The sequence below is a fragment of the Protomyctophum bolini genome (genome assembly GCF_963924005.1).
Source record: "Protomyctophum bolini genome assembly, chromosome: 1".
NCBI classification, from domain to species: Eukaryota; Metazoa; Chordata; class Actinopteri; order Myctophiformes; family Myctophidae; genus Protomyctophum; species Protomyctophum bolini.
In genome coordinates, this window is record NC_137862.1 from 17535547 (window position 1) to 17548258 (window position 12712).

Sequence of the window (12712 nt, forward strand, 5' to 3'; positions counted from 1 at the left end):
TTTTCTCAGATTATTTTAATTATGTATAATTAAGTAGTCTACTCTATATCAACATTGAATATGGAGAGAGAGAGAGAGAGAGACAGAGAGAGAGAGAGAGATTGAGAGACAAGCCAAGGCACAAAGAAGAGGTGGGACAGCCCGCTCAGCCACCATGTCTTGAAAGGAAATCCTCTGCTGGCACAAAGCGCGCTCCATCTTTTGTGTGAAACAACACTTGAGGCCTTTTCTTGTTACAACAGGGTCGGTGTAACGCCCAGTCACCCCAGCCCCCCCTCACGTGCCATGCCCCCCCCCCCCCCCCGCATGGCACATTGTTGTCTCTCTTTGTCACTGCCACAGGCATCTGTGGCACGAAATGGGAGAACCAAAAATGTTTTAGTTCCTGAAGTTTTATCTAAACGATTGTCTGGATAAAACGACAATAAAAGTTGTTGCTCCTGAAACATTCCCTGTGAGTGAGCTGTCAAAAAATACGACCCGGCTGGCTGGCTGCTGTGAAAGACTGCTTGCAGGGCCTGGAGAATTGCCATGGTAACCGTAAAGCCAGCTGTTCAGGGGAGATCTCAGGACAATGTAAAACATTCCCACGCTTTGCCTCGCCTGAGGGTTCCAACTCCTGCGTTGTGACGCTGTCATATAATTATGTTTTAAGGAACTTCCAAGCACTTCTCATGAAGTGGAGTTGTTGTGTGTACTGCGTCAAAGATGAGAGTAACAAGATGAGAGTAACAAACAAGACAAAAAAGTTGTGAAACTCACCATCAGAGCTGACAGTGTCTTGGTGTCCCGGGAAGCCCCCCTGCCCTGTGTCTCTGTAATCCACCCAGTTAATCCCCTCCAGGCTGTCATAGTTGGTCTGAGCGCGGTCCTCCACCGGCACCACTGTGAAGTGAGGCATGTTTAGTTTTCATCCGTCTCAGGCTGCGCCTTCCCCTCTGCTTTACCCCCGTCCAGGGCTCATGCGTAGCGGGGCTAACCGTTAGCCAAGCCTCCCTTCCCTCAGCCTCCAGTTCCCCACTAATGGCATCAAACATTCCACCACACTGCGCTCACTTCCTCTGGAGAATATTACCATACGACACGCCCCTAATACCACCAGACCCGGCCCCTCCTGAGTTTGTTGTTGTGTGAATAAAAGGGTGTGTGTGGGGGGGTATGAAGAAGACACCGCCACCCACTCACCCAGAATGTAGAGCTGCTGGTGTCCTCTTCCCTGACTCATGTGGAAGCAGACATGGTGTGAGTGTAGATGGGGAAGACCCTTATCTTTTGGGTTTGTTTGTGTGTGTTTGTTCATGGTGTCATGTTGACTAATGACAGCACTGAACCCTGTCTGTTTGAGGTTCAGACAGATAGTTCTGTGTGTGTCAACGCGCCCCTTTCACAAAACACACACGCGCGCGCGTGCACACACTGCACCAACGTGGCAGTTTGGAAAATAATCAAGGGGTAGAGAGACACAGAGACTAACAGAGAGAGCGAATGGAAAGAGAGAGAGACAAACAGCCAGACAGACATAAATAGAAGAGAGAGAGATGGTGAAAAATGAGTGGAAACAGTATATAGGCCAGCCCACCTCCCCTTCAAACAACAGCACAGTTTCATGTAATTTCAGTTGACCTCAGGGGAACTCTGCTGCATTGGAAACCCTTAGCATGATCACTATGGTGTGTATTCATATAGTCAATTTATGTTCTCAGCTTGCAGGAACTGCTACGCAGTGTGTCATCAGAAGACTGTGTGTGTGTGTGTGTGTGTGTGTGTGTGTGCGTGCGTGCGTGCGTGCGTGCGTGCGTGCGTGCGTGCGTGCGTGCGTGCGTGCGTGCGTGCGTGTGTGTGCACTGTGCAGGAGGAAGTATGAATGTGTCTCACATTTTGTCATAGTTGTTAAAATAATTGTATACAGATGGAAGTCAATTGATATGGATGTATAGGGATGAAACTTTGCCCAGATATGGAGATGAATGACATCTCACAGTACTGACGGCATAGTAGTGATAAAAGGTATCCTTCATCCAAGTAGTACTGCTTGTCAAAATGTGAATTGCAGACTTGAAAAGAAAATAATCCAAGGCAAGTCTTTGGTGCAAAATTAAATAGTTTATTTGATGATGAGCAAGGCAAATAAATAAATAACAGGACCTATAGTAGTAGTGATGTCATATGAATGGCCATATACATGACTGACCACATGGTGGCAGAGATCCCCATGGAACCCTGACATCTTGTTTATTATTACAGCCCTGAATTTGAGGTCTACGTAAAATGTTACATACTGTAAGCCCTGCAAGGATCTAATCCAAAGAATCATTGATATACTTTAGGCGGAACGAATGTGTCGGGTCCATGCTTGTCTTTGGCACATTTTCCTCAACATAACCAGTTTTTTCCAGGCAATAAACTACTGCTGTAACCTAATTAAACTATCTAATATTGTAACAACATGCCTCGCCACACTGCAATGGCCAAATCCATTATACATTATAAATGTTGTATCATCTGACCTCAGCCAGCTGTAACCTAGTTTCGAGCATGAAAGGAACAGTTAATTTCGCTCTATAAAGACCATGGAATCTTCGGTTGCTCTGAAGCTGCTAAAACCATCATGGAAAAGTCGGACAGTGGCCTCGCATAACCCAGAGTTGACTTTTCCTGAAGAACAGTAACTCACAAACCCTAAAAGTGACAGATCAAAGGGACTCAGCCTGTGATTAAAGAGGTCCTATTTTGAGCCGTCTGAGATCACCAGCTGGCCTGTTTGACCTCTCATCTCTTTTGTTTTTTCTGAAAATGAATTCACTTCTTGATCCTACAAAAAATCATCAAAAGTAGCAGATCTGCAAGTTTGAGCTTTTGAGCTTGTAGATCTGCTACTAATTTGAATCCTGAAAAGTTTTGCACATTATGAGGTTTAGCCCGACAGCGAAAATAAACTTTGTCACTACTCAGATCACAGATGTGTTACAGTTTTGATTGTATGTTTATGACCGCATGTCATGTAGTAGTAATTGTGTTGACAAAGGGCCGTAAGGGTTTCGTTAGAAAGAAAGTTGAATTGTTCCCAGGAAGTGCTGATGTAATCATGAAGATTACTACTGGGGAAAAAACTAAACTATTCTTACTTGCACTAGTTCCCTCCATCAAGTCATTTTATTCAATATAAGGATGTCTGACTTAATCACATGAACCCTATCGTCCTTATTCTGGGGGCAAACATTCTGTGTAAATAGATTTACAAGCTTACACACGCATTGTGAGCTTGTAGATCAGCATTTTCAGCATAGATCCCTGGGGGACACCAGTCAAGTATAGGGTTTAGTTAAACCTGGATTGACTGGATTCTCAACTAGGCTTTCACTCTCTACACTAATTATCTTCGCTAAATATAGCTGATCTACAAGCTCACAACGTGTCACGTTGCAACACACAGTGAGCTTGTAGATCTGCCTTAGTGAAACTAGGGTTCACGTAAGTGTTTCAGGTACAATTACAGTATAGCAATAGTTGTCTGTACTGACATATTCTGGCCCGTTTTGTCACAGCAAATGAATTGCATTTTTATAGTGCTTACTCAAAGGGCTTACAATGGTCTATTCATTCATACATTGGGAGGAAAGCGGCGAAGAGTCAACGCCAGCGTTCTCACTTGACACTTCCCACATTCACACACCAATGGTGGAAAGTTACCATGCGAGGCACTGACCGAGCGGACCGACTCATTGGAAGCAATGTGTGGGTCAGTGTCTTGCCCAAGTACACTTCGACATGTGGATTGTGGACAGGAGGAGCCGGGATTCTAACCGGCCGACCCACACCTCTTGAGCCACAGCCGCCCCAAAGGTCAAAGCATAGCTCATACCACATGTCACAGCCATCTTACTGAGATGCATGAGTACATAACTGCATCTTCTCACCTCAGTCGCACTTTCAAACTTGAAAATGCTATCGCAGAACCAAACCACAGAATATGTGAATTAAAAAAACATTTTCTAGGCGTAGCCCTTTGAAAAACGCAGCCAAGGATCCAAAGAGCTGTTCTGTGGCCATAGCCCTATGTTACAAGTCAAACTGCTACCATCCCCATTCTCTCCTATACAGCCCACAGACAAAGATCCCGAGGCACATCATAATTATGTAGAGTCGACCATTCTATCCTCATCATTCTTGCGTTTACGGTGCGTTTACGGTGCAGGCCTGGAAGTGCGTCTGACACAGCAATTCCCTGGACCATATAAGGCTTTCTCCAGCTGTCTGCCCCCATGCAGTGCTGAGGACGCTAGGCAGGGGTCAGTGAGCACAGTGTGCAGCCCGGGCCTGACGCACTCAGCTCTCCCACTCCCTGTGAGTCACTCATGAGGAAAAGTCAACCACAGAGCAGGGGGCCATTTCCTGGTAACTGACTGAGGCCCACAAGCTCACAAGCTTGTTTACAGACATTTGCAATAGGAAGAGACGACGGGGCCTCTATTTCCGTCAGTGCCTTACCCTTCAGGGGCACCAGCCCCTCCTATGCCCAGCTTTTCGTGTTTGTGTAAACAAAAACATTGAAGACAAAAGTGAGGACAGAAAAGTGAATGACATTTGTCATGATTTGATTGGTTGAGCACCAGTATGATGATAAGAGCGCCACTCACTTCACACAGGAGTGATTCTTTTTTTAAACTATTTTGAAAAACATTTAGAAATTGTTCAACTAGCCTATCTACATTGACACGTAGTTAGCTTGTAGATCGACTATTTGAACTATTCAAAAATGTTTTTCAAAATAGTAGCCTACACAAAAACAGGTGTGTGTGTGTGTGTGTGTGTGTGTGTGTGGCTACCTTTAGTGTAGATCTGGACTCTGGAGTGGCACTTCTTGGCAAGGGAAGAATCAAAACATCCCTACAAGAAAAGCAACAGATGGTAGGGTAAAAGTCTGAACTGTCTTTGTTTACATTGTGATTTAATGGGTTTTACTATTTTGTTAGGCCTGATATGTAGGCCTATTGCCTGGGCAGTAGTGGCAGTATACACGGTGGTAAACATAGCTGCAAAGAGCCAATTTATTTGGTTTCGTAGGCCTACACACTATAATTAAGTGTTAACCGTTTTGTCTGTCATGATCTTTATTACTTTATAACCTTTGCATCTCTGAGCAGCATCTGATATAGCACAATGTGTAGAGAAATCGTTTTTACCTGGCTGCCTCGATCACTGCCTGTCCCTCATTTTCTGGGGATATCTGTGCTGTCTCTATAGCAGTTCGGACTAAAGAGAGTTATGAGCAGTCCCCCATCTGGCTCTGGTACAAACTCGCCCAATAATGAATTTGCTGCGACTGTTGGGATCAACTTTGTTATCTTCTAGTTTTATGACACACTTTAAGTTCGGGCAGAAAACGTCCACGCCACTGCCTTCTCCACGAGCTCATGCACACTATTATGTAGCCCCTCGGAACCCTCCGAAAGCTTTTATGAAATTTGGACTTAGCTTTGCGTAGGAAGTCTTAAAAATGTCAGAAACTTTACTACCATTGGGTTCTGCTTGTGGGGCTAACTATTATGCTACCCCGGCCCGTGGCCCGAAATGATTGCTGGACTGAACTGAACATACCGTAACCGTATCATGTCCTTTGGTGAGCAGCGTGGCGTATGGTATGGTATGGGGATTAATTCATCACACCTGTCAATTGTATGCCCTTACGTACGTAGGCCACCCTATATATAGGTACGAGGCTACAATAAGTCCCAATTTCCCAAACAATACAACACCCCTCAGACTCGCAGAACTTTGCATTCTCAAACAAAACACACGCCGGGAGACGCACTTGCATTTAAGGCTACCGCTCATACTTGTATTAAACATGAAGTCCCACTAGGTGGCAGGCTTTGAACACTAAAGAAAATTTAGGAGATAAAAGGCAGATAAACTGAGTCCATCGAGGAAGCTACAAGTCTCAACCAGTCTGGACTCTGGAATAACTATATTTCACTATCAAACCATACATAATATAGGCTACTCACAAAATGTTCCAAATACTTTAAAGGACCACTTCACCACTTTTCAACCTACCTTCGTATAATTGGTCCTCACTAATGTTAATGATAAAATACCACATTTTTTCCTGTTCTGTGTCTCAAGGGCCGTGGGCAGTTCAGAAACCCGTCCACCAGTGACATCATCGTTTAATAGTCAGATGATACTGTACACCTTTTTGAAAAAATTATACATTCCTTATATAACAATAAGACCTGATGATCATGTTTTACTGTGGAAATAAATCACGGCACTCCATCATTAGACATTAAGAGCATGGACAGGAGAAAGATAGGCTATACAATAACAGCATGGAGAACAGAACTAATAGCAGAGCCCACTGATGGGTGGCGGTGGGAGCAAACGGCGCTTTACAATTTAGAATTTAGGCATTTAGCAGACGCTCTTAATCCAGAGCGATTTACAGTAAGCAAGAACAACACATGGTAATACTATAACAACAACCAGGAACGCATAATGCAAAAGAAACACAGACTGTGAGCTTAAATACCCCTCCCAATTGGTCAGCTGATTACTGGGTCATAGGTCAAATACTGTATACACCCAATGCAGCGTGTTAACCTGACCTCTTTCAGTATATAGACTGAACTAATTTTGCAAGCTACATATCATTATTTTTTCTTTAAGATATTTTTGGGGCTTTTTTGCCTTTATTGATAGAAGTACAGCAGGTAGACAGGAAACAGGGAGAGAGATGGTGGGATATACGGAAAAATTAGTCAGGATTGGAACTCGAACCCTTGACACACTGTCATGCTGGATTACCAGCGTAAAGGGCCTGGACCGCTAAGCCAGCCCAGGCCACTACGTATCATTCTTGTTCTCAGAAGTCATTGTATTCCTTCCTTTCCCACCACTGTGTACCATCTGACATTTGATAAGAAGAGAAGAACAACTTTAAAGAATGCTACCAGCCCACATAAGGGATTTGAGTCTCTCTCTTTCAATGAATGAATGGTCCTTAAAGCTGCCTTTGCTAAATCTAATTGGTTGTGAAAGCCAAGCACCCTCTGTCTTTCTGCCACTGACGTTGATTAGGAGGACTTTCTAAATACTCTGCCTGAGGGGCAGATTACCTTTGGCTGCATCATTAGCTTGACGTGGCCCTGGGGTCCTTTCAGATTGTCTAAGGCACTGAGGGTCTGGACTGCATGTTACAATGGATACCATACACAGACTTTTCTAGCGACTGAATGATCAGCTATGGTAAATTGTCTGTTGTAAAATCGGCTTTAGATGTCTACTCTATGGCTGGAGTTGGGGCTGTCACTGGGGGCTGTCACTGCCAGATGTCGACAAGGGCAAAAGCTGATCCTGCCAAAACTTCTTCCAATTACTTACTTGAGCTCAGAGCTCTGAGCCTAGTGTACAGTAGACTATATTTGCTCCAAAACAACCTCCCACTGTCTCATTTATGTGTAGATTTTGGACAGGAAAAAGGCACATTTGTACACAACTGTACATCAAAGGAAGAGTACAATTTATCACCCTATTCCTTTATACATTCTGGGGAAGAACAAAGTAGCAGACACAGCAGTGTGCCTATAGAATAATGTACAGTCATTGTACTTTATCGTTTCTTTTTCTCCTGTGTTTTTTAACCCACTGTAGCCACTGTAGGAAAAAAATATACAATAAATTAATAAAGTGGTAATTGATAATAAAATATACTTGCAAAAATATAGAAATGTATGTTAAATAGTGAGGGATCTTTTATGTTCAATTCCTGCATACAGGCAAATGAGGCAATACAGAACACAGGTTCAGTTAGTAGTAGTAGGTAGCCACACGTTATTTGGTCATATAGGCCTACCGTGTTGTCATCTTATATTAAAATTGCTTAATGGCTAATGGGTGGGTGGACGTCACAAACATCGTTTATCCGTGTGCCTTCTTTTAGCACACCAGCAGTGCAATTGCTTCCACACTATGCACAAATAATAATGCATGCCATGGGAAATACAATAACCAGCTCAGTGTCCATTTGATTAGAGTGTCCGACCCTGAGACTGGGACATACTAGCGTCATGTCCAGGGGGTGTACTTGTACATCAAGCTGCCTCACGCTACAGAAACAGGAGATAGGCTCCTGCCCTATGGGCCTCATGGCTCGGCAAGGCTTACTTTCTAATTACTTATTGGAAATAAGTAATTACACACACACACACACACACACACACACACACACACACACACACACACACACACACACACACACACCCTGAACTCTAGATGTTATCTTGTATACACCAATGTTACTTAATTGATTGATTTATATAATTAATCAAAACAATACAGATGGGTATACAATACACACCGTGCCACATTTGGGTGGCACAGTGGTAAAGTACGTACCTATGCCCACCACGTGGAGGTCGTGGGTTCATATGTCCACCGTGGTGCATCTGGCAGGCCCAGTTGTGCCAAGATTTGCTCTCATTTTAGTCCACCATGTCTCCCTGTTCCAAATCGAGATTTTGGCCTGAGGGTGGCACCAGAGGAAAGGGCATGGGGTCACCAAAATACTCCATGATCCTGTGAGCAATGCATGCCATGGATGGCAATCTATCTATGGATTAGAAAGGAGATCAAACAAGAAAAGATAAAATACAAACAAAATATATCTACTTATTCTAAATTAAAGACCTTAAGATGCTAAAAGCCCCATGTCCCATCAGCCCAATGGCTAGGAGCTTTTATTGTGTTTGTTAAACACAATTTGTACAATTTTGTAATCTGCCAATTAGATTATTATGACATACCTACCTGGTGTGCAAAGTTGACATTTTGGCTCAAGGGCAGCGCTTGAAGAAAGGCCATAATGTCACTCAAATGGTTCATGCATGAACACGTTCAAGTTTCATGACAATCCACTACTGTAGATTTGGAGACGTGTGCAAGTGGACAAACCCCCTCCGGGTTTAGAAATAACGGATTGCGGAAATTATACAATAGTTAAATTACCACATAAATGTAAGTGCAATCAGTTACAATTACAACAAATAATATGGTATTCAAATTGCAGTTAGGCCTACTAATAAAAGCTGCATGTTTACAAAAGAGATAGAGATAGAGATATACTTTATTAGTCTCCCAAGGAAGAAATTTGTCTTAGACAAAGGGCCCGCATGCAAGCGTAGCCCTAGTCCATGTTGCCACAGTGCAGTGCCATTTTTAACCAGATCTGCATTCAGTTGTCAGTTGCAGTATGTGATTTAGGATATATAGCCCCTCCTATATTCAGCTATTAGTGTAGAATTTACATCATGTGTCTGATGATGTACGATGATAAGAGCGGCCCTCACTTCACACGGGTGTGATTTTTGTTTTGGTTTCTGAGAACCACTGCCCTAAGGCAGAGGAAGCCAATACTCAATCTTCACTTCCACCACCCAGACTTTCCCAGTTGTTTAAAACCTGCTGCAACCTGTCACTCGGTCAGTTATCTAGTCTCCAGGCTCGGTGCCACTCCATCCCTCCCTCCAGAGCTTCTGTGGGCTGTGGCTCAAAGGCCAGATGTCCAGGCTGAAGCAATACATGTCTCTGATAAGAAGAGAGCCTGAGATAACCTGGCCATAATTGTATCTATACAGTGTCGCCATGTCTGCTGATTATAAGCGACTTTGGGCTTGATTGTTTTGTTACCCACACAGGGGAACTTCAATTTCCGGCTTTACCCAGGCCAGCTTACTGTTCCCCACTGAGGAGCACGGAGGGGGGAGCAGTTAGGGGTTAAATGTCTTGCTTCAAGTTCAGGGACATTTTGACACATTGTTGAGAGATGGAATCATACCTAGGACCTCTGCAGTCCACAAGTCCTAGGCGGGCTGAGCTCACTAACATTCGGATAAGTTCAACAAAATGTTGAAAAATCAGTTTTCATTGAGATACAGGTAAATAGGAACTTAAAGTAGGCTATAGCCTACTACATTAGTTCAATCAATTGATTGGTCTTTAAAATAAACACGTGCATGAAAATGCACGTGGCCCACCCATCTGAGCACTTAACACAGCATGCCGAATAACTGCCGTGCCGTGTTAAGTGGTCAGACGGTTGGAAGGCGAACAGGTTGGGAACCACTGATAAGGATTATACACAGCGACTAAGGACTGGAATCTGGTCCAAAAATATAACATTTAATATAGCTAGGCCTAGTGTTGTTTGACTTGTTTCCCTTCCTGATAATGTTATCCAACTTCCTCATCTACTGGAAAAGTTTATTTTGGACTGAACCACTATTTTGTCTCTATATATAACTTATGTTGTGTCAATATGTGTTTCAGGGAGTCTGACAACATTGTACAACTCTGTTACTATAGTCATACACACATAGCCCACACACACACACACACACACACACACACACACACACACACACACACACACACACACACACACACACACACACACACACACACACACACACACACACACACACACACAATTGCATGCCTCTCAAAAAATCTACTTGCAGATTAACATGATAACATCAAGTCCATATGACAGACTGCAGACTAGGAACCGGCCCAAACAGAATTAGAACGGGAACAGGGAAGGCAGAGATAAAGAGGAGAGAATGGAAAGGGGGGAAAGGGGCTGTAAACAAGAGAGAGAGAGAGAGGGGGGAGAGAGAGATAGGGGGGAGGAGAGAGAGAGAGAGAGAGAGAGAGAGAGAGAGAGAGAGAGAGAGAGAGAGAGAAAGAGAGAACCAGACAGGTCTATGGGAAGTGAAAGAGAGAGAAATGAGAAGAGATGGAGATCGTATAGCCCTGGGTTAAGGAAACAAACTCCCACCCTGTTGTTGTCCACACTAGACAGTCACAGGACCTGTTTGTTTGTCCTCATTATTTCAGACTGTGATATACAGATCACAAAAAAATATATATTAAAGTCTAACTCATGTTGATTAGGTGATGTAATGGTGATGTAAAACAAACGGTGCCAACACAAACATTAAACGCCATTAACAATAAAGAGACAATATGACGTAATGAGGCACATTATGACGTAAATTGTCCCTTCATTGTCAATGGCGTTTACAAAACAAACATTGAACTAAAGACAAACATCAAACCTGTGTATAGGAGGGGCTGGCGCCCCTCAAAAAGAATATAGAAAGAAATATACAATAAAAAGAGTTCCACCATGTTCAATTTCGAACATACAGACAAGTGCACCAATGGTTCCACAGTCTAGAGTAGAACCTGATCAAACTACGTATAGGGCTAGTTACTGTATGACATCAATGGTGTAATTTACTGACTCAGCTGCCCTACACATAAATCTATATACATAAGATTGCGTAGCACAGCAGGGTAGGTGGGGACCCCGACAAACATCTGGCTTGCACTGGAGCTTCTTGGAGCTCTCAGTAGCAACCTCATACAGTCATTATAAGCCACTGTCAATCGTCTGATACTGGCTTGTTTGTAGCGACACCTCAGGTGTGCGGTATACAGGGGTGTACAGAAAGATACGGTACTGCAGCACATGCTACATTTTATTTTGCTGTGTGTGCTGATCGCCTCTGCCTGAGGGAGACTATAGTAAGACTGGCATAATCTCATTGCTGTTAACCAGGAACCTTGTATCTTCATCCTCTAGTCTATAGACCGATTCAGAAACTGGTCTCATTGTCGCAGGCAACGTATTTCCTGTAGGCGGAGACTACATATCTTAATTGTACAGTTAGATGTGTCAGAATGTGTTTTAAAATGGTGCCAAGAGTAATTCATTTCTCATTTCCATAGAATACGGCCCTATTTATTTCCAGATGCATAACATGCATAACAGTGTCAAATATATTTACATGATTTTATGCACCCCACTCTGCCTGTTTGTGTCACATGCTGGCAACAGAGTTTGTCCTGCAGGAACCTAAGGTCGCATTCTCACCAGAGAGCTTTGCTGCGATTAAAACGAATCCTGCTGCGCATTTTCAGAAAGTGCGCTTCGTTTGGCAGGTGTGAAGGCTCTTTCGAATCCTAATGCGCAACAAAGAACCGCATTTTACTCCGAGCAAAAACGGGGGTTTCGCTTCGCTTCCAATCGCGCTTGACTACGATTCGGTGCAGGTGTGAATGCAATCCGCAGCAAATACAGGAAATGAAGCAAACATACGTCAGGCGGGTGAGGAGCTGAACACAGTTGGAGACGGAGAAGGCATATTTTACGCAGCGCAAAGATGTCCCGTTACCGTGGATAGACGTGGTCGAATGAGGAGAGTGGAGACTGAAGCCCTGATCGAAATGAGGACGAGTACATTAATCAATTGCTTAAGAAAACACAAACACTGCAGTGCAGTGTAATAGTATTATAGCCTACAGAATATTCTGTCTGTCTGTGCGTGCCGTAAACATGGAGTGCTGTCACTGCGTGGGGACTAGTGGGGAGTAGGAACTTTCATCTCGATAAACTTGTAAACATTTTGCGCTGCTGTCTGTTATATCAGTGCGCTCAGCGCTGTGCCTCCATGCCCAAAAGAACAGTGCGTGCGTGGCTGCGTGCTTATAGTGAGAGAGCGAGAGAGGGGGGCAGTCCCAGACCGTCGGCACGACACATAATGCACGTTATGAGTATAATTATCACCATAGATTTATCATTTCACTGTGTAGGCTAGTTTATGAATGTAACACATTGATAAAGGTCCCCCCTGCTGCGTTTCCAATT

At 43.7% G+C, this 12712-nt stretch overlaps 1 protein-coding gene across 1 annotated transcript in view; it reads right to left on the minus strand.

Annotated features, from left to right (window-relative positions):
• The window catches only part of slc12a4 (solute carrier family 12 member 4), a 40422-nt gene extending 39328 nt beyond the window's left edge, over positions 1-1094 (minus strand). Inside the window, exon 1 of the mRNA XM_080756968.1 lies at positions 763-1094. Coding sequence (XP_080613094.1) covers positions 763-901 — 139 coding nt within the window. The 5' untranslated portion in view covers positions 902-1094. The remainder of the gene's footprint in view (positions 1-762) is intronic.
• Positions 1095-12712: the final 11618 nt, after the last annotated feature.